This window comes from Pagrus pagrus, assembly GCF_965226575.1.
Source record: "Pagrus pagrus genome assembly, chromosome: 5".
Taxonomy (NCBI): Eukaryota; Metazoa; Chordata; class Actinopteri; order Spariformes; family Sparidae; genus Pagrus; species Pagrus pagrus.
In genome coordinates this window covers 15,090,141-15,113,560 of record NC_140189.1, presented here as the reverse complement: position 1 = coordinate 15,113,560, position 23,420 = coordinate 15,090,141, and the positions used below count along the sequence as shown (strand labels likewise).

General features: G+C 38.9%; 2 protein-coding genes across 2 annotated transcripts in view; both read right to left on the bottom strand.

Moving 5' to 3' along the window:
• Positions 1–8,144, bottom strand: part of pigg (phosphatidylinositol glycan anchor biosynthesis class G (EMM blood group)) — a 74,686-nt gene extending 66,542 nt beyond the window's left edge. The window contains exons 1-2 of the mRNA XM_084352457.1: positions 7,703–8,144; positions 7,383–7,588 (exon numbers count right to left, since the gene is read on the bottom strand). Of these exons, the coding sequence (XP_084208583.1) occupies positions 7,383–7,588; positions 7,703–7,856 (360 nt within the window). The 5' untranslated portion in view covers positions 7,857–8,144. The remainder of the gene's footprint in view (positions 1–7,382; positions 7,589–7,702) is intronic.
• A 2,729-nt stretch (positions 8,145–10,873) lies between these two features.
• On the bottom strand, positions 10,874–21,725 carry guf1 (GTP binding elongation factor GUF1). The gene is made up of 17 exons (XM_084352824.1): positions 20,919–21,725; positions 20,492–20,603; positions 19,725–19,873; positions 19,147–19,227; positions 18,968–19,045; positions 18,789–18,872; positions 18,643–18,707; positions 18,355–18,558; positions 17,068–17,207; positions 16,670–16,793; positions 15,977–16,109; positions 14,766–14,909; positions 14,122–14,255; positions 13,170–13,271; positions 11,362–11,481; positions 11,195–11,231; positions 10,874–11,093 (listed from the first exon to the last, which is right to left on the bottom strand). The coding sequence occupies exons 1-17, from the start codon at positions 21,096–21,098 to the stop codon at positions 10,959–10,961; spliced, it is 2,022 nt and encodes a 673-aa protein (XP_084208950.1). The 5' UTR covers positions 21,099–21,725; the 3' UTR covers positions 10,874–10,958.
• Between the last annotated feature and the right edge of the window lie 1,695 nt (positions 21,726–23,420).

The window sequence follows — 23,420 nt, the reverse complement described above, 5'->3', positions numbered from 1 at the left end:
GCCACAAATGGAAAGTGAAAGCTGAATCAGGTAGACTGATGATATTTATGAAGTACAGTTTCTACTGATTTCATCATGGAATCTGAAATAAAAACAACACTGGCCTCCATTTGACTGACAAGAGAAACACTGGCTGTTTTGGAAGTCAAGAGAGAGGCTGGTGTATCGTCGAGGGGGAAGCACAAAGGCCTTGTCTTTATGCACTGAAGGAGACATGAGATTGCAGATGCTGGCAGGAAACAGTGTTATTTAAGCCCTCTATGAGCTGCCTGGAGCACAGCCCGAGATCCTGTGGGACGCTCAAAGATCCGGGCTAAAATCAGAGGTGACCAGCCTTTTATTGTGTGAGGGCTGCAGTGTTAGAGGAAGCTGTCGAGGGAGCTGGGCCGGCAAATTCAAAGTCATCTTTAAAATTACTTCTTGAAACACTATTTTATCGGTTTTATTGTTGATGCATTTGTCCTCATATTACCCTGTTTTTCAGTTCTCATGTTGTGTGTTCATCTTATCAGTTTTTATTTATTCGTGTTTTTTTGCTTGCTAAACACTTTGTCGCAGTTTGTGAGTGAGTAGCTGACCTATAGCAACTCTGTTGCTGTTGTCAAACTTCATAGACACAGGAGACAAATGGCAATAAACTGAAGACATCCCAGCCCCTGAAACAATCTCAGGAAGTGTCACAAGCTTCAAACCTTTTTATTTGCTATCTCATTTTCAGCACACCAAGGACAATCATGTTTTACCAATTTGTTGGAGCAAAGTTCTCCTCTGTCACTTTAAAAGCTTTGTGTCTCCCACTTCCTGCAACGACAATCTAATAAACATACTTTATCTCAGAATTATTGTAGAAGCCTTTCAGTTTTGTCAGTTTATTCACAGGTATCGCTCCGCTTCTGGAAACTGAAGCTGGAATTTTGAGCCTCATCATCGTATGAGCTTTTGTTCCTGAGCTCAATTATTTACCACTTCCTCTCTTCCTAGCGATTGTTTTGCTCCTGCCGGTGCAGATGCTCGTTTCAGGATGAGATGGATGGTTCCGCTTCAAAAGCAGTCCTCTCTTTCTGCCTATTCAGTCTTACTATGGTCCCCAGTCTATTAATAGAGATGGTCTGACCAATGAAACCAGTGGTTTGGATGAAAACAGGCCTTTTAGGGAATAATAAACACAGGGGCATATGGAGGTAATTCTACTGTAAAAAAAAAAAAAAAAAAAAAAAAATCAGCTGGAGACATACAAGAGCTTTGTGAAAAAACTTTAAAAAGACTAAATCTAGAAATCTCTCCAGGGACTGAAAAACATTGAGAAGCTGCCCAAATGAATCAGTGACTCATCAACATACTAATTACTGGGCCACAGTATGTGTCCAGGCTTACGATGTGCCACTGCTTAAATGTCAAATACACTATCAGTGGGGTATACAGACACTCTCTGGCACAGCGATGAGAACTTGTAAAGGTGCCAAAAAACAGACGGAAGGGGGCTGTGACATCGAGTTTTCGAGCCTGGAAAAACAAAAATTCAGTTTCCTTTTCATTTACTTTTTGAAAGGAAAGACTTTGTGCCATTGACTTGAAAATATCCTCAATCCTCTCAGGTCTTATTACTAGATAATACCTACAATCCAGTATGTGTGTGTATACTACCCAACCGGCCTTTCAAACACCCTCAGTGCACTGCTGCTGCTGTTCTGATTTACTGAATTCATTGTCCAAATCCACCAGCTCAGTACTGTCCACTGACTGCTGTGCCAGTCCGAGAGCGAGGCTCAACTGGCCACATGTGAATACAGGACTGGGGAGGATAACCAACTTCTTTTCTCTCCCTGTCATGGTAAGAAAGAGCAAGAAAATTGGAACTATTAAATTTAGTGGCACGACTCCGGGGTAGAGCTTCCAGTTTGCTGCCTGGCAGTTTAATAAAAAAAGATCCATAGACAAAAAAAACTAGATACTAAAACCCAACTGTGTATCTGACGAAGACTTCAAACTGAGCGGTTATATATACGCAGGGGGTTTGTGACTTTATAGGATACAGTGGAGGCAGTGTTAGCTCTAATGTGTGTGAATTAATGGCCGTGCCACTGAGAGATTATGATTTAGGTTAGTTGGCTGTGTCATACCAGTTAACTGGGTGCAATGCAGTGATAGCGGGTGGTAAATGGCAGCTGGTTTGTCCTGCCACCTACTGGTGTATCACGAAATCTCATTGCTGGGATGGAGCAATTTAACCTTAATACTTCTCTGTGAATAACATGACTGCCTCTGTTAAAAGGGGCGTTTTGTAGTTTTAGAGAGCAAATTCATACTGAGGTCATAATACAAACTCAGACATATTCATTTTTGTCCATAACTGAATAAACAAGCTGTTCTCAGAGGAAAATAAGGTTCCCCAGAGCACTGAAGCTAGAAAGGTGGCTAAAAATTGAGTTTTCTTTTAAGGTCAGTTTGTTTATTTAGTTTAGCCAGTCATGAAAACAAAGAGAGTGTGTTTATTTAGTTTGTTTAGGCATAACAAAAAAAAACAGTCAATGAAAATCTTTCTCTCCTGGTTAAAATCTCTTCCCGCAAACTACATAGTGCTCCTTTAACTAAGCTGTATGTTTACTACAGAAAAGTAACGCGTTGCCTCAAAGCTACGATCTTCAGCTTGTTTTTGTCATCACCAGCTGAGCCAAAAAGTAAGTATTTTGCTGGTTCCAGCTTCTTAAATGTAAGGATTTACTACTTTTCTTTGTCATTTATATTTATCCACATTGACCAATATCTTTTTTCCTTATTTCTTTGCACTACCTCTATTGTTTTTTCGTATTACTTGTTATCTACAACAAATAGAAATGATGACTCGTGCACAAATTCTTTGGTGTATACTTTTAATGCTGTCGCACATGCTACTGTACACTTCTGTCCTGTACTAACATCCTTTATTCTTTAACTTTAATTTATTTGTGCAGTTCTTCTTGTTCCCGTCTCAAACTGTATGTCTAATTTTTTGTAGTTTGCTACAATAGCAATGTAAACTGGAGTCACTTTCCTTGTATGTGTACACATAATTGGCCAAGAAAGACGATTCTGATTCTGATTCTGATTCTGATTATTATAGTATTGAAACACTTTGGGTTTTGAACTGTTATTTGGACAAAAAAAAGCTTTTAGAAGACTGAATCACTTCAGGCTCTGGGAAATTGTGACCAGCATTTCCACTTTGTTTTTTGTTTTTTTGTTTTTTTACGTTTTATAGACTTAATGTTAATAATGTAAATAATCAGCAGAATAATCAATGATGGAAATAATTGTTGGTTGCAGCCCAAGTATAGTCACTACATTAGGCTACTGTAGCGGTTCAGCCCCCTAAAATGTGATTCAGTGTCGCTTCTGCAGGGCTTATAGATGTCTATCTGTATGGTCTCACCGAGCCTGCAAATCAAACTTACACATTTTACGCAGCCCAGGAGCCCTGTACTGTACAGTACATCTCTGCTGCAACATAAACCCTTCATGCCTGTGCTTCTAAATCAGAAGGATTTTATTTTGAATTTCCTCTCTTATCAATTTCCCTCTACATTCTCTTCTACCATCAACAAATCTTTTGTGGAGGTTCAGGTCCACAGTTGTTTTTCTAAGATGGCTTAAGGCCCTTTCCCTCCGTCATCGCTGCATCCTTCTATAAACCCTTGGATTACGGTTGAACATCTGTCTCCCTGCACCTCAATCACGCTCAGCTTTATCCCGCCGTCATCCCTCATCCACATCGTCACTGACCTGCTCCGTCTCATAACAAACAACTCGTCCTTGAAACAAGAGTTTAAGAAAGCGTTCCTTCATTCAGTCACAGACAGCTAGTTTCTTTGACACAAGCTTAAACACATAGTGCATGAAAACTCCACAGCCACAAGAGCTACTGTACACATCATCAAAAACTGGAAGTGCACCCCTCTCCCAAAATAAGAACAACTTGATGCTTGTTCCGTTCTTGTAAAAACTCAAATACATTAGCTGATCAACAGAAAATCAATCATATTAGAAATGTGTAGGATTGGTGATTAAATGATCACATTGATAGACAGCTGATAATAAATATAATGGATTCATAGTTTTAGATTTTGAAGAAAGTGTTTGATAACCACATTTGAAGGATCATTGCAAAAAAATGTATGGATATCGTCTGATATATCTATATAGGATTTTTTTTGCTCCCTAATATTGGCATTGGCCCTAAAATCCAGTATCGGTCAGCCTCTATTAAATACTGTAATAAATCAACAGAAAAATAATTGCAAATATTTTGATAATTGAGTCAGTCATTTGTTTGACAGTCCTGAATTTTGACTTCTTCATTTTGAGTTTTGAGTCTCATCTGTTCATACACACGAGTCTTTTGGAGGGATTTTTAGTCGTGACCTCATTGCTGCTTTTCGTTTGTCTTATTAGTGAACTGAAGTATCTGTAGGTATCTGTTAGAAGGTTGCTTGCTTTCAGTGATTTGGTACCAAATAAGTCGATTTAGTCTGGCTTTTATTTTGTCATTTAATTTGTGGTTTTAGTATTTATCCTTTCTTTTTACTGTTTTACTGTACATTATTTATTGTGTGCAGTATTTTATATATTTATTTTTATCATTCTTTTAATTGCTTGTTTTATCTTTTATTATTTTGACTAACCATCTTTAATTGCTGTCTTACTCATCTTATGTTATGAAAGTTGTCATGTAAAGTTTGATTGATTGACTGATTGGTTTAACTATATCACTTCTGTTATCAGATAATGGACTGAAGATGTAAATTAGCCCCAAGCTAACTCTGGTACAATGCATCAAATGGCGTTTATGTTTAATACTGTACATGGTCCCACTACAAATACATTAAATTAAATTAAATTAAATTAAATTAAATAACCTTGAATAAGCATTTCTCATTAAATATGTTTATATGACTAATTAATCAATGAAATAAATCTAAATATATATATTTGGAACTCCTGTGTTGTGCTGGAAGCTGATCCTCCCTCCATTCGGCTAACAGAGAGCAACAGTAGCTCACGTTAGTTTAGGTTTGTTACTTTTTCTGCTCCAGGGCTTCTTATCCTCGTCTTCACTGCTCATTCTGCCCACTGCCTTCGACGCTGTCAACTTACACATGCTCTTTGCTGCCCTCGCTGACCTGAACATCACTGAGTCTGCACTGGTTGTCCTACTACCTGCCTGAGCACATTTATCAGCCATCAATGAGGAGGCACTCTGTCCACACTGTGGATCTTTAAGCAGCAGGATACTCCACGGCTGAATTGTGTCTCCAATCTGTCAGCACATCCCTGTTCCTCCTACCACTGCTTAAACATGAATGCTGCCTTTTATTCTGCCCTCTGACACCCAGCCTGAATATTCTGCTTCACCTGGCAACTTCGGTCGGATGCCTTTCCACCACCTCAGCACTGCTCGGCACCAACATGGACAAGACTGAGCTGCTCTCTTTACTATTAAAACCATTCCCTTTGCAAAATCTCTCCAGCATCACTGCTGACAACAACACACTGACTCTTTCTGCCCACAATCTTACTGTGTTTCAGCACAACCAGCTGTCATGCCAGGCACATATGACATGACTGTGATTCCCTCCTGGCTCTGCTCCCAAAATACTCTCATCAGTGTGACTCATCACCCAAGTGTGACAACGCACCACGTTTTCACCCTTTCCGAGTTCTGCCATCTAACCCCATTTGCAGTTGTAGGCTGAAAGTTAGCACCTATTAAATACTGTTCCTGTTACTTTTCTTTTCCATGAGTATTCTGGGCTGTTGAGGCATTTTTGGCTCCAACATTTGCACCTCTTTTGATAGGCTGGATGAAATATTGGTGATAAAGTAGCTGAATGTTTTTTCACTCGTTATAACTTGTGTTTTCCCAGAGATATTCAATCTATAATTATATAAAACAGAGAAAAGCCTCACATTTGAGAAGATGGGACCAGTATTTGCACATCAAACTACTTCAACTATTAATCATATATTATGTTTTTGATTAATTATGTCATGTGATTAATCCTTACAGCCCTGTTGTAACAGGCAAACAACTGATGAAAAGGCATTTAATTAATATTTTCAAATATTGCGGTCGATCTGATGTTACTGCCATTTAGTGATTAGATTAAAAAACATTTAACTCACACGTATGAACTTATTCCAGATAACGTTTTAACTTTTACATTTGTATCAGTCACTTTGCACCGTTTGCGAATAACGATTTGTTAAAAAAAAATTAGATGAGGCAGCGGCGGGTTTAATGTGGCAACCATGAACTGCAACATCCCCTTTTCACTTCTAGCTGGGGACATTTGTTATGTGTCATTCTGCAACTCTGTCTCCTCAAGTACTGTTGTGTGAATGCCAATCAAGCATTTTATATTTTACGAAATAAGGTTCAATTTGAACTTGATTTACTTCAACTTTTATTTAGGGTTGTTCTGATACAGATACTGCCTCAAATGCTGGAACCAGTAATGGAGAGTGCCCAATTCTATGCACTGATCTGATACAACATCATTTATTTATTATTATTTATACATGTTGTTATTGCATGACTAGCTAATAGCCATAAACAGCGAGTGGCTTGTGTAACTTCAAGCACATCAGTAACATAACATCCATAAATGGTTAGTAGAATACAGCTGTTAAATAATAATTAACATGTATAGTTTCAGTACTCTGTATTGGCTGATGCACAAAGATCAGATGTCAGAATCTATATCAGGAAGGTAAAAACGGTATTATTTTAACTTTTATATCCCTGATGAGAAATTAGTCTTGCAGCCAGGCATTGGATAGTACGTGCGTGCATTGTTAAGAATCTGGTTGACACCTCTCAGTGTTATCTACCTGAGGCTGGCTAGAAGGTGCCTCATGACTAGAGACGTTTCCAATTTCGTAAACTGTGGCGTAATACATACCCTCACTGGTATAAATCTGACAAAATGTTAGAAACACCACTCAGCATTACATTATTCAGTTCAGCAGCATCACAGCCTGTAGCCTCTGAAATGATCATTCAACTGAATCCACACCTCTGCAAAAAAAAAAGAAGCTCCACCAACACCTGAATATTAGGATTTTAGACTGCATCAGCGTTGGTACCAACAACAGCTTATGGCAGGTGTCGTGCCTGTTTTACGAGAATATTTTTCCTTTTTAAAAATCAAAATATATATTTGTGAAGTGAAGGGCTTGGGGCTTAGAGCCACAGACAGGGCAGGGAACAACTGCTTAAAATATTGATCATTTGCATCTGAATAGAATCGTTGATTCACTACAGCAAACTTATTTGCAGTTTACCCTAACTTGCCAGTCAAAAAGAACAAGACAGCTGACAGACTATTTACACAGGGTGGACTTACCTTGATCCTGGGCATGGTGACAGTCGGAGGTCTTGCCTTGGCCACAAAGCTGTTGGACGAGCCTCTCTCCACCACATGTCTGGTGTAGGGCATATACATGCGGCCATTGGGTCCAAACACAAAGTCCTCCCGGAGGGCATCCACTAACATTATAACCACCCTTTTAAAGAGGGGTTGAGGGAGGCGAGAGGAGTTGACAGAGCCTCCTGCAATTAAAGTAAAACATTTGATGAGTTTAAACAGATTAACAGTCAACAGTGAGTCAGACACTCGGATATAAACGCAGGTAAGTCTGGAGGCAGACGACGCTGTGAGCTCACCTGTCAGCGGCTCTGCTGGAAGATCTGACAGCTTGCTCTTAGATGAAAGAGAAGACTTGACAGGTACAGGAAAAAATCCCCGAAGGAAGAGGGCAATGCCAATCACTTCAGATATTAAAATGAACGAGGCAAAAACAGACGAGCGCACTTTCATGTTGCTGCTGGACGGACCCTTTAAGGGACGAGTAGTTAAATTAGTCTTATAACTTGCTAAGTTTAGCTAGCAGCCGACAGGACGAGTCCTACACAGGTTAGCCAGATAGAGGAGAAGATAGAAAGCCATTACATCCCATTTCAGATGGACGCACTCTCAGACAACATATTACAAAGCCACGTGTCTCGGTCTTTAGTTAACTGCCTCTGTATTTTATATTTGTGACTATAATTAATATATAAACACTAATACCAGTTAGCGCTGGAGCGATTCATAGCGGCTTCCGCATTGATAGCATGAAACTACGGGTATGACGTAGACCCAAACAAGACCAATACGCTTTTCCCCCCAGAGGCTCAGCCATTGACAGTATAAAGGTTACGAGTGGTTACTCGCTTTTGTATTGGTGCCATGTGTACAAAGAATAATAAAAACATAGTAAAATATTGCTATTAATATATATATATATACACACACACACACACACACACACACATATATATATATATACATACATACATATATATATAAGAAATGTATATAAGAAATAAAATATATAAAGTGATTTAAAAAACTGGCGTGATATAAATACATTTAAATCAACCCATAAATACTGTACCTGTAATTTCAATACAATGTTATGGTGTAAAAAACTACTTAACCTCTCCTTCCACTTCCACATAAATAATGCAGCTACAGCTGTAGCTCAGTTAAAGGTCATATTAAATCTTACTGCAGTTTATTTAATCTGAGTGGGGCAAATATTGACTTTGTTTTGGCGTTGGTATCAGCCTTGAAATTTAGTGAAGAGGTGCGTTTTCCTGTGCCGCAGAAGTTGTGTGAGATATATGAGCAGTTTTCCCAGAAGGGCTTTAGAAATATATAGTAAAGAGAGCAGGTCAGGCTCCAATGACCACAGAAGGTCAGTCGCGTATGAGTGATGAGTCCTAAAGCTGTCAACTGCTACTAATCTTAGGGCTCTGTATGCGTCTTTTGTCCTTTTAAATTTGGTACCAAAAAGATCTATAAGAGCCAGATGAATCACTATATAGGGATGATAGAAGTGTTCCTAAAACAGACGCAAGAGGAACCTCCATGTGGATCCATCCGAAGGTTGTCATTAATTCTAATTGTAATGGAGTAAATGAATGTAAGACTGTATGTGAAGGAGGGTAGTTTAATCGGGATTATCACTTAATGGGTAACATGCGTCCTTCTCTGGAACCATAAAAAGGCTTTGTGCCAATTTTTAGTACTCCCCAAGACCTGTTAACACACTTTAATGTGTGAAATTGGTGGCGTTACCTTTTAAATCTTTGGAAAGTGCAGCTTAACTTTGAATACTTTTCTGAAAGACCCACAACTTGTGAAACCAAGTTGAGTCACATCTGAATGTTCACAAATACACTCAAATGTCAAAACATCAAAAATAGCTGGAAAGAAGCTGGTAGGAAAATATCAAGTGCCTGCTGATTTTTACAGTTTGGGGACTTTTATCAGTCATTGCAAAAAGTGTCATTAGCTGGTTTCATCAGTGTGATCTTAGTTTGACAGCACAGAACAAGCTGATAGAACAATGAACTAAATATATAAACACATTCAGGCTTCATAATGTCACTTTGACACTGCAGGTAAGCACTGGTGTATTTAATAACAATAATTATGTCTGCATTTCAAGGTGCACGCTGGCTGAGCAGTCCATGCTGTTAGTTACACCTGTGCTTTACCTGCTATAACGTCAAAATGCCTGCAGTGAAGAAGGTCAAATACTTAACATTTAACTGATGTGAAAACTTGAATTCACTGCACGCTGCTCAAGTACAACTTGTCAAAATTAGCACTACTCTCATCTCGTTCACTTCAGCTAAATACCAATTAGTCCTTAAATCAGATTTGCTTTAATTTGCAGAGTAAAAAGGGCAGCACATAGGGATGATGAGGTATTTTCATTGGGCCACTATAACCACTGGGTAGAAGGTAAGTGGACTGTCTAGAGTTTTTTATATATGATTTAAACTTGACATTTATGGAGCCTGAGGCTGATGAGGTCTGATTGGAAATTAGCTCAGGATGGAATTAACATCCTGTCTGCTCTTGTGTGTTTGAGCTGCTGCTGCCATCTACTGGGGACTCTGCTTAAAGGACTTCTGAGATGTTATGCTCCACAAGCACAGCTGGCACAGATTATAATCAGAATCTATTTTCCATCACTCCCTTTGGATGCCAGAATCAGCAAAATGGAGGGCAATCGCTCAAGATCAAAATCCAGCAGTGGTTCAGGCTCACAACACTGTCCTGCAGCGAGGAGGGGTAGGGATGGTCTTTACAACACACTCCTGGTGCCTGCTCCAACACACCTGATTCAAATGATCAGCTCATCATCAAGTTCTGCCGAAGTTTGATAATGACCCATTCACTTGAATCAGGTGTGTAACTGATCAAAGTTAAACTCAAGATCATCTCATGAGGTGACCAGAGACAAAAACAAAACAAAGATGAGAACAATATTTTCCATAAACAATGCATGTGTGTTTTTGCACAGAAGCTCAATATTTTTTGTCCCCGTTACCACAGAATGAATGTATTTCCAATCACAGTCTTCCATGATCAAATGGGCATATATGTATTTTGGAAAATGTTTCCTTTGGCATTTATATTTTACTGATTATGACAGGTCTTCATTATTTCCATTTTATACAAAAACGTGGTCTATAAAATGTTTAAAGACTGAAAGACGTGACTTGTGTATTCTGTCCGATCAACAAAGAAAAAATGACCTAAAAGATGAACATCACATCATATTTATCTACCGTGTGATGAGTTGGAAATCACCTTCACCAACAGAAATGTTAATAATGTATTAAAATAATTGAGGCTGAGTGAAATCAGGATTTTTAAGGTTTTAGCAGGCATTGAGTTTGAACATGTTAACTTTAAATTCCTCTCTTGGCAAATTATCTCTTAAATGTCAAAGAGAAGGGAAGGAATGACAAGAAAAATCAGCATAATTACAGCGCTTTGTATCAACAAGGACAGCTTTATTCAGGATCGGTTGTATGATAATGACACTATAATACAATAAGAAACTAACAGTATTGCAGTCTATTTGTCTGTCCTCTTCAGAACATCAATGAAGGCGTCTTTTGGGACTTGCACGTTGCCAATAAGCCGCATCTTCTTTTTACCCTCCGCTTGTTTCTTCAGTAGCTTCATCTTCCGTGTTATGTCGCCTCCGTACTGCCAACAGAAAGTTGAATATATAAATACCTCAGAGTGTTAACGTGTGACGTATTTGTAGATGAACCCCATTTGAGAGTTGTTAAAAAAACTTGACTTACACATTTAGCGAGCACATTTTTTCTGTACGCCTTTATTCTGAAAGAGACAAATATTGTCATGTCACGTTTTTGCATGTTTATACACAAATACAATTCACAGTGCTTTCTATATAAACACTGTTTTGCATCTCGTGCCATTCAAGCAAAGTCTTTAGCTTAGTACTTACGTTTCTCTAGCAAGGATCTTACTTCCAATGGCTGCCTGTACTGCGATCTCAAACATCTGCCTTGGTATGGAGTCTTTGAGTCGCTCGCACATGGCTTTCCCTGAACTGTACGCACGGTCTCTGTAATGAAAACACACCAATCAAAACCAGAAACAACAGTAAATAATATACTGTACTCACTGAATCACCTCAAAATAAATGTACATTTAAATAGCTAAAATGGTAAATACACCTCAGATACCTCTTTGGGAAATCACTGACAGGATGCGACATCCGTCCAAGTTTAATTAAAACAGCAATTTTCAATTCCTAATCACAGTGCAGTCATCAAAATAATCAGTGTTAAAGTTCAAACCAGAGCAGAATCGCAAAACACGTCGTTTTTACAAGTTATTAAAAATCCACCAAGGTTCCCCACTCAATGAAAATGCTATAAAAATCTCTTAAAAGTGAAAAGTGTGTGGAAAAAGGTTGATATTAGAGGCCATAACATTGCCACATTTTCCATTGAGGCAGTCCTGTGCAGTGAATGAAAGCATTCTTATTCACTTGACAGATATGACAGCATCAGGGGCCTGCGCATGAGAAGACTGACACCACACTCATGTTTGTGCAGTACATTTTAAGCTTCATCCAGGAGGCAGTAACCCTAGCTAAGCATTAAAGGTACAATAGAATTGGCCAACTGTATCTCAGTTAGCCATGCAGCTAGCAGTCCGGACTGGGAGTTCAGGGACCCGAGGAGTGTTGGTGTTTATACTGCTACCACATGAGCTTTGGACCGGGACAGGTTAGCTGTTTAGCATGCTAACTTAACTAGATATCGCTGCAACATAATACATCACAATGTCAAAACTGTTATTTCTGCACATTGTGTTAATTCTGTATGATTTTAGTTCATTTTTACACAGGGAAACTAGCCTGGCATTGTCAAACTTCAAAAATATGTGCCACTAACATGTATCTTGTTTTATCTAAGCACAAACATAAATGCAAAAAAAATATATTTATAGTTTCATCAAAATGAACATGTATATTCTCAAAATGTCAAACTATTCCTTTAATGGGTAAAATTCATGGTAAGGACAGGTTCACTGTACATCTGTGTGCCCTTGTCATATAAGCTACTTCAGATAAAAGCCTCCGCCTCAAATGGATTTAAATGGCTTCTCTGCTTGACAGGTCAACCTTGTCTCACTTAGGTCCGGTCACATTCCATATATTTCAGTGGCTCTGTAACGAGCCTCTTGTACTATATATTCAGCCCTGCGATTGCATTGCTCTTAAAGAATAACAGACTGAAGCTGCACTCGGCTTGGCTCCAAGGCTTACACTGTAAATGGTCAGAGAGTAGCCATTGTTGGTGAAGCGTAGCGCCCTTCAATTACCAAAGTCTGTACTGGCTTTGGTAGTGAGTACATTAAATACAGATCTGCTGCGCGTCATCACTTCTCGCCTGTGAAGTTACTCTATCGTCCTTGTCCCAAATGGAGTGAAGTCCTTGTCCGGTGTGTAAAGTCATGGTAATAGATAATGTTAACACTGGCTGCCAAGAGGCCATTTTTTAATGTTCTACTGCACGTTGAATACATTTCATGCTCCATAGGCTCAGGAGAATTACTTTGGTAATGAAGGACCATATAACCTTGAAATTATGTAAACTCAAAAATCATCCCATTCTTTTCTTTGACAGCAGTGATAATAATTAAACCACGTGAGCCTGCTGTGACACAGAAGTTGAAAAGACCCTCTAAAAATGCATCCGACTTACGTGTTTGAATTCAGCTTTGATTTCAAACACACAGTACCTGTGGACAATCGTGGTGAGTTCTTCCACCGGTCGCCCATTCAGCAGAATATCCATCTTTATCAGATCAGCAGCCTGGTAGCCTGCGTTCTCGTAGTCAAAGCTGTGGAGGATAAAACCATGGAGTCAAAAATGGTACAGTATTTCATTAATCCTATTTTGTTTAGGGCTAAATGACTAAATAATGGAAATGTAGTCATCATCTGCTCACGCAAACATGTCCATGGAAAGTCGGGTGAAGTTTCGTAGTCCACAAAACATTTCTGGAGCTTCACAGCAGCACGCATTGGCGTTGCAGCATTCTCCTAAACAACTGAAGTAGATGAGGGACTACGTACGTAAACGACAACAAAAACAAACAAACAAACAACATAAAATGGCTCCATACAGCTTGTCAGGTGTAATCCAAGTCTCTGGAAGCCAATACATCCCAAATTGATTTAAAAAGCCGTTATTTACACCACTGAAGTGTGGAGCTAGTGCACCCACTCGAGACAGGGTGCGTGCCAACGCTATTAGCTTAGCAAATATAATGAAGATTTCAGTTTCAACGCCAGATGAACTGTATGGAGTCATTTTCTGTTGTTTTTTTATTTTTAAACAAGTCCCCATCTACTCCAGTTATTTAGGAGGATGCTGCACCGCTGTTTTGCTGTGAAACTCCAGACATGTTTTACCACAAAAATTTCTTACCTTGTGACAACTAAAATGCACGTTCACAGTTGATTTTAAAATGATGAAGATATAATCCTTCTCAATTTCAACATAGTGTTTATAAGTCTATCCAGTGCACTGGTATTTATAGGCTGCAAAGAGATATCTTTCCACCACCTACCATAAATGATAGTCAGACATTGCACACTATAAATTAAAAACACTAAATGTATGTTAGGTTTTAATAAGTGACTGTGTCGCAAATGCATTTATAGATGTTTCACCTGACTTAGTTTTACCTTGCATATCCAGAGGACATCGATTTGAGGAGATCATAGAAATCCACAACAATTTCATTTAAAGGGAAGAGATATTTCATCATGACACGCTGGTCATCTATGTACACCATGTTCTTCTGGATGGCTCTGCGATTCTTAAGAGAAAACCACACACAACAATATAATCACATTTTTGCCTCCTCCAGTCTTGCACACGTTTACAATCTCTACAATCATAGAAAGGCTGCTTTGGTAGCTTAATTAATCAACTACGTTTGAAACTGGAATGTGAAGTAGCATCAGATATATAAACATATATTCCAATACAAAGGATTTGTTTTCTTAGCTTCCTATTTTCAAACATTGTTTTCTCTTTGGCTCCAGACCAGTTCGGAAAGAGTAAGAAAAAAAAGGATGCACTCTAGTATCTCCTGTCAAACTACATTTTCCAACAGGCTTGAGAATCAGGCCAGCATGCCTGTGAGTATTCAGAGACACCATCCCTCTTTGACTTAAAAGGTTTACCCTTTAAAAAAGATGCTAACAAGGCAGGTGCACAAGCACAAAAATGAACCCAATATGAAGCAGAAATAATAAATCCAAATGAAACTGTGTAAACAACAGTCTTTCATTAATTTTATTTGCATTTTCCATGTTCCTCTTACCAAGCAGAGAGTCATAATCTTGCCGGTGTAAGCATCTGGAGCGAGAATGGTCCCCAGCACCATCGGCTCCAAATACTCCGACACAACTGATTTGTCTGGGAACTGAGCGGGGTTCACGATGGTTATCTCCTCGCTGCCATGTTCCTGTCAGGAGAACCAACGAGATCTGAACCTCCAAATGAAACTGGTAAACATCTTTCCAGAAGCTTTCAGGAATTTAAAGTGATACTCTACTAAAAGCGATGTTAGGAGACTGAAACACTCACTGCCTGCGGGCTTGAAATATAGTTGTAAAAGGTGACCTGTACAGTCATGCAGTACCTTACACTACAGTATGTATATTAGGGACTGTATCTTTATCCATACTGGGAATGGGCGGGGCTTAAACCAGAAGTGGTTGGTACTGCAGGTGCTTCCAGCTTCTAACAAGGTTTGTCAGCCAATAGTATAACGTCATTGGTATCTCGTGGTATCTGTTTCGTCAGCATCAACATTCTTGGTAAAAATGGCTGATTTCTACAGTATGTGCCCTGCGTACTGTACTGCCCTAATGTTAGCTAGCTAGCATAACAACGCTAACCTTAGCTTGCAAACATTAGCAACGTTACCATTTGCTAGTTAGCATTAGCAACATCATCATTTGCTAACTAGCATTAGCAACGTTAGCTAGTGCAGCAAACTGGCAACCACTTAATAACAATAACAGCTTTAATGAAATTGATACGGGCTAATCAGAAGTTACTATATTTATTATCTATTAGATAACTACTAACAGAACAGCCTCAGAATTGAGCATCAATCCAATATTTTTCAAATCAAGTCAAATGTTACTCTTCAAAAAATAAAAAATAAAATTAAGTGATGATGATACTAAACAAAAACTACATTATATGTACTGGACAATTATTCCATAACTTTTTTTAATCATGATCATTTGTCATTAAAATAATAATCTGAAGTCTTTACAAGCACTTAGCTGCTACTTATGGGATGACAAAGTCTTTCTTCTAAAGGCAACTCAACTTGGGTCTCTGGACAGGACAATTTAATGGTCCTCTGAAATAATTCCCATCAAGTACCTGTTGTCATTTCACAGGAAAGCGTGCCAGCAATAATAGAGAGCCTCCATTTATTATTCATTTCCAAGTCTGTTCAAACTTTCTTTTTGCTGAAATCACAGTACGTCCCCATGAGCAGGAAGCGGCTCTTACCTTGATGAGTCTGGTCGAGGAGAGGATGGCCTTGTAGGGCACGGTGGGCGCCGTTACTATGACAGAGGCATTGTATTCCTGCTCCAGCCTCTGATTGAACACCTCCATATGGAGAAGACCCAGGAAGCCAAGTCTGCAGGGGGACAGGAAGGTTCACAGGTTCACTCACAATTTATTATTGATGTTCACGCTTTTAATTACAAAGAGCTGGTTTGGAAAGAGTTCAACAGTGAGTGAGATTCATTGCTTTTCCAGTGCAGTTTTATACCAATCCAAATGATCTAAATCACAGCCACTAATTAATCAAATGTACACCATCTGGACTGATATGACCCCTGATGATAAATAAACTCTTACGTGGCTATCTTTTTTGGCACTCGAGAGTTTGTCCCAAGGAACATTGTTTATTGCTCAATCAATCACGTCACATGTTGTCCATTTTTGTGTAGAAACCAAGAAGAAAGTAGATATATCTTACTACGTCCCCTACGTTGGATGCCTATTAGGAAAAAATGCTTTTCTGTAACAACAAATTACTTGAAAAGCATCCCAAATGGTCTAAACTTTTGTGTAGCTGCACTGCTCAGCGTCCACACTTTTGTTTTCATTCTGTCACAGTGTACGTAATGCCCCCTCCTCTGTTGTGCTCTGAAAGCCATTTTTCATTCTAATTCAAAGCAAGTCGTCCCAAACCTCCATCCTGCTCCCAGGGCCATACTGCTGTCTCTCTGCACTGTGACACTTGAGTCATTCAGGGTCAGTCTCTCGATGGCGCTGCGGAGGCCCGGGTACTCTGACTGGTCCATCGGATACATGCCTGAGGGACAGAAAAACAAAACACAGAGTGCACATCAGGACTCTTTTCATCTCCTGAGAAAGGACTGACTGCACTTACTGTACTAGCCAGTGAAACATACACGGAAGGGGTTTTATGTTTGACTACATGTCAAATGACACTGGAATATCCTGCACTAATGGACAGTTATATAACAAGTAAATTATGTTGTTATGCAGAATGGTATCCTCAATTTCAGATCTTATTACAGTTTTATCTGACAGCACGAGGCGATAAACATGAGGACACTCCCTACCAGCAAAGACCATGGCTTTGGCAGGTTTAAACCCTGGAAGAGTTTCCACCGGCTGCTCCTGGAGGTACAGTGTGTCACCAATCTGGGCCTCCTTCACATCCTTCATCCCTGCTATTATGTAGCCCACTTGGCCTGCAAACCTGCACAACAGTCGTACTATGATTATTCTTATGCACCAAAATACAAATGCAAATTCTACACCAGATTAATATCCTGAGCAACAGTAAAAGTCCAACACTACTAACAGTTGGACCGTACAGCAGGCTGGCGTATTAGTCAAAGGCAGCTGTAGAGGAAATGTTCTAATTGGATTTATTATTGTATTATTACAAATGTTAGGTTACTTTACATGTCTGTTGCAAAAAGAGTGGATTTAAATGAACCTGTCCTGAATTTTAAGGACATCAGAGCACATCAGAAACTCTCCTCTCTTCTTAATCATTAACATATTCAAACACTGTATCTGCACACGAGGGTCAATCCATGTCAACTCACCCAGAAATCAGAACTTTTCGCAGCTCATGTCAGGAATTTTCATGAAACAACGTCATGTAAAAACTTCTATTGTTACTTCTATGTGACCTTGCAAGATCATAGTTGTACTCTAAATACTTTTTAAAAGGTTCACTGATTAACTTATTTACAGACCTAAAAACAAAAAAAAGAGACAGGCAGTTTCCAAGAGCTAGAATTAGTTCTTCATGCACGTTAAAGCTATGTTTACATTGATAATAGTAAACATTAGAACAAAATAGATTGTATTTTGAGTTAATGTGAAGTGAGAACAAAAATAGAATAACACAACATCTAGAAATCCTACAGTTTTGTATGCTAAAAATGTTACATAGTGCACCATTCACTTTACCCAAATGAAGAATCTTTCAGCAAAATCTATGACATGAGCTGGAGGGGCCTGGGTGAGTTGGTATGGACTGACCCACAGCTAAACGTGTGTCAAAGAAAAGCAGAAAATCACTTATTCAGTGACCTCTATTATATTTGTGATTTGATCTAAACAACCTTCCACAGATACAGAAACAAGCATCCGACTGTTTCATTTATCTACATAGATGCTAAAAAGAGTATCCACTCAGTAGACCACTCAATCAATAAATACATACTATACAGTATATAAGGATGTGCTCCAATTGTTTTCCTAATCGAAAGATTTAGTTTATTATCAAAAAAGACTAACTAGGCAGCACTGCTGAAAAGCTCAAACCAGCACTTTTGGCATTCAACGACTACGATGAGAGAAATGAAAGGAGGAGAAAGCCTGTCACGTACAGCTTCTGTGTGGGGTGCTCATCTGGCCGGAGGAGCCCCAGCTCGTTGACCTCGTAGGTTTTGCCGAGATGTGCGGACACGATCCTGTCCCCTTTTCTGACCTGACCTCCAAACAAAGCGATGTTGGCCACCACTCCTCTATAGTGGTCAAAATTGGAGTCAAACACAAGGGCTTTGAATGGGTCGTCGATGCTTGCCGGAGGCCTGAGGACACACGGATGAAAAAAGCTTAACTTTTATGTTTCAGACATGTTTCGGTGAGAAATGAAACCAGATTAACTTTCTTACGGTGGAATTCTGTTCACAACTGCTTGGAGAACCTTTTCAACATTTGTTCCAAGTTTGGCAGAAATCTGAAAAAGATGAGATTGCAAATGAAGAGAAATTTCTCACATAAGTGATACTGAAAACTAAAAAAAGAAGCGCCAACTCACCCTGATGCACTCTTCACGTGGAATATCAAACACCTTTTCTATCTGTGACTCCACTCTCTCTGGATCGGCATTTTTCAAATCAATCTGCAGAAGACATCAAATTAGAAAATAAATTATGAAATATTAGAATTAGAAAAACAATGTGTGATTAAACTAAAAACAAGTCGGTCTCAGTGTACCTTGTTGATGACGGGGATGATTGCCAGCTGAGCCTCAAAAGCCAGGTAGAAGTTGGCCACCGTCTGCGCTTGAACCCCCTTCACATGACAACACAATTATTACGACTGGTTCAGATGCAGCATTTAAATTCGATCACAAATCACTGAGAAAACCAGGAGCTAGAAATTTGGTTTTGTACCTGATTGGCATCGACAATCAACAGGACACCTTGGCATGCAGAAATGGATCGAGACACTTCATAACTGAAGTCAACATGACCCTACAGAGAGGAAAAGCACCAGAGATTAAAAAAACATGGCAACTACAAAAGAATTGCAGATTAGTTTCATATCAACTGATGTATTTTTTCCCCACATTTGCATAAGAGGTCACTTTGGTCTAACGTTACTGTAATTAATTAATTTTAATGAGAGAGCTGATTCTCTAAAGCGGAAACCTGCAACATGCAACTGTCCTGCAACAGGATGACCACAAAACAAAGATGTGAGCTTATATCTATTTTAGAGCCAAAATCCATATGTTTCTGATCATGTTTTAAGTTATGGTGAGGAAATTATGGATACATCAAATCTGCCACAGCACTGAGAAGTCCCAGCAGTGACAACCATGGATGAAAACAGTAAGAAAACAAAGCTGTTAGGTGGGTTTACAATCTAAGTGGAGGAAAGGAGCTGCAGGTTCAAATCAAATTATCTAATACATTTGCGATTAAACACTTTTCCACTCAGAAGCACCAGACAGGAGAGGTGCACTTGCCGGTGTGTCGATGAGGTTCAGGAGGTACTGCTGTCCCTCGTGGCTGTAAAACAGAGAGGCTGTCTGGGCCTTCACTGTTATCCCTCTCTCTCGCTCCACCTGAAGCTTGTCCAACACCTGTTTGTTCTTCTCAGTCTTTGCTATGGCACCTGTTTGTCAATGGCATCCATTAGTGACACATCGTGTTTATTGTAATCCATCTATTAACAGATTATATACGAGTACTATGTCTGAATTTCAATAGTGTCCAATTGTTGTTACTATTGCAACTATTATTGTTTATATCAGTATGTTTCAGACCGATGCCTGTTACACTTTATAGTAACCATCATTATTACATGGTAAAGTTTATTAAACTTGACTTAATAGATATTTCACTGTTGACCATCAATTAAATTATATTGTACTGTATTACTGTACATTTGGAACTGATGTTAATAATACTTTGTAAATAGTGAATATAATACTGTGTAGTTCATCTATAAACATCACTTGGATGGCCATTATATAGTTGAGACTGATGTTTACTGCACCTTTACAAATATTTTATAAATGGTTTATAAAGCATTTCATTGTTAGTCAACACTAAAATAACTTTTATTTATTCATTTAAGTTTAATCAACTATTTTATTAGCATTTATTACTGATGGATATTATAAAGTATTATCCCTACACTATTGTGGAGAGTTTATTATGAAACCTCTTCAGAAAAAAATTGAATTTCATTAAAAACTTAGGGGGAAAATGAAAAAAAAAGGTGACATACCTGTCATCTCCAACAGCCTGTCAGCCAGAGTACTTTTTCCATGGTCAATATGAGCGATGATGCAAAAGTTCCTGATTCTGTCTGCAGGGAACTTAGACAGGTCATTGGATCCCTTAAAAGCAAACGGAAAGACACCTGTTAATGTCTATGACAGCCACTCCAACACTTGTTACAGTAACCTTCTTTAAGACACACAGATTGGGTAAATCAATTATTATGTCTGTCTATTTGAGGCAGGTACAGAGCCATAAATGGAGTAAACATCTTAATGAATATGAAGTTTCTCAGCTCCTCTCAACCCTTCAGTTTACTTTAAGCCTCTATATGTATACAATTTCTGACACTACTGTATTACAGAGTTCACAGACACCTGATGTTTCTGTCACCACGTTACCTGAAGCTATGTTTCAAGTCTTGTGTTGGCTACCTGGTCTGTGCTCATCATCCTGAAGCTGCTGGAGAACACAGGCATCCTCTTCATCCAGCGGTGTCTGAACAGTGTGTATGTCATGTTGTAGCTTTGTATTTTCCTCCTGTACATTTTGAACTGTAAAACACGTCTTAACAGAGGTGTTTCACACCAACGTCTCACTAAAGAAAACGACATGTTTTCCGTTAAGCTACCACCAAGTCAGTAAGTCACCCAACAGCATGAAGGATAAACGTTAGCTGGCGTTAGCTAGCTAAGCTAGCTGTGAAATACCTCCGCGCTGTCATGAATTAACTCCGGGCTTTCGCCACATTGGCGGACCACAGCTGGCCTGTCACGACGACAAGAATACGCGAATGTTGGAGGTAAATAGTCTTATAATCACCCCGGTGCATGAGCTGCTAGGGTGCTGACATTTTGGGTGACAGTTCACCGGCAAAGGCTTCTGGGAAATGTTGTTGATTTTTCGAAGCGGAGATGATGAAAAGAAACAAGATCATGCTCTACAACAGCCTCAGTTTTCGTTTATAACGGTCAGAGCAAACGCGCAAATGTATTTTAGATAAACTATTATACTGTTGCTCCTTAATGCATCGAAAATGTATTGCAATGCTAACAAACGCTGCTAAGCTAGCTGCACTGCTGTCAACGTTTCCTTCCACAGATTTTTTTTTTAACGCATCTATGGCAGCCTGTGTCTCTGATAGTGCAGCCGGCTATTTATATCTACAATTAGTCAATAGCTCGAGTGACTACAGTTTGATTGATTTAATATACAGAAATGAACACATGAAACAGCGCTGTGAAGCATATAAGGAGGATGACTATCTTGACGTAGTGCAATCTTTGGAAATGCTGTCGGAAGTCCCGCCTACTCAATCTGTCAGATGTAGGATAAAAATGGATATCAGTTGCTATGACAACGAAGCTGCCTCTTGCACAAGAATAGATGACTGCTTCTCTTCTTTGTGCAACCAGAGATAATAAGGCTCTATTAGCCCCAGCTTCTGCCTGTCATGTAATCATCTTCTCATTTAAAAAAATAAAAAATACATTTGAGACTTGTACACCGAGGATTGTATTTGAGTCACAGGGCTAAGCACCAGTTGTCTTAAAGATAACACAATCCAGTCTCGTAGGTCATTCCACAGCACTACCTTTACACCAGCCTCCTTTTCTGAAGGCATTTCCCCGAGTCCTCAGTGACTTGCATATTTATCGTCTTCTGCAAAATCAAGCAGATTTTTTAACCCATTACCTAAGTACTCTATTTGTTCTAAGATGGCAGCCAGATAATACATGTTTTATAATGCAATATGACAATATGAATGTATTACACTAGACTAAACTATGTGAAAATATAAAATAATAAAAAATGATATCAGATAATGAACCTCATAACAAAACTTGGGGGGGATTTTTGTCTATGTGAATGTAGATGTTTCATTTACGGCTGGCATTTTTGTTTGACCGGTGTTACAGGGGTTGAAAAAATGAAAAATCATCTGTAGGTTGCCTGATTGTGCTCTCCCTGCTTTTTTGAGAATAAACATAATATACCAAAAAATAGACCCTTTTCACAGCAGACATTGGGACTTGTCAAAGCAGGAAAAACACAGCTGTGAACAATAATGTTAACAATGGCTCTGTGCTGTTAAGTATCCCAGTAAGCCAGGTCAATGATTGAGCATGCACAACACCAGAGCCATGTAACCAGCTCACCTAAATGCAATACAGCCGTCATTAATGTTACGAATTCCACCTGTGCTTTTACTGCTTTGACAAGTCAAAATGTCTGCCATGAAAAGGGTCTATTATTGTGTCTTTCCTTTTTCTTTTGACTTGATTTCTTTTTCATTTGACATCTTAAGTTTGTGGCCTTCTCACATTTTGTTGAGAAAGTGCATCCATATTTTTTTCATTTCCTGTCGTAAAGCTCCATGTGTTAGTTTCTGATGATTCTTTGTAACTTCAGATGCTTTGCACAGTAAACCGTTTACATATTTACAAATTAGTTAACAGTTTACATATTATGACTTAAAAGAGACTATCCACATCCTGTATATTGAATCCATATACAACATTTCTTTGGCTTAGCTGCTTGGTTTAGCTGTTCCCAGGGTTTCATTTTGAATATTACAGTAGTGCACTGGCCCTTCTCCTGTTACTGCAATCAAATAAATCCAATTTAGATGTCACATCTTTAAGTCACCGTTCATTCAAGAAATGAAGTGAACTGTAGAAATCTGTCGAGAAATTACTGCAGTGATGTTTAAACTCAGATATTTTTCAGACATTCATTTCAGCAGCGTCCTCTTACTCAGTTTCACCTTGCTGGCTTCAGGAGGACAGAAGATTTAGGGACCATCAATAAATGTATTTGTTTGAATGCTATAATACTGATGTTTTTGTAATACCTTCCTGCCAACTTGCCCTTAAATAGTAATTCATTTGTCTCATGTAGCATACGTTTTGATTACTTGTTCGTAATTCCATATC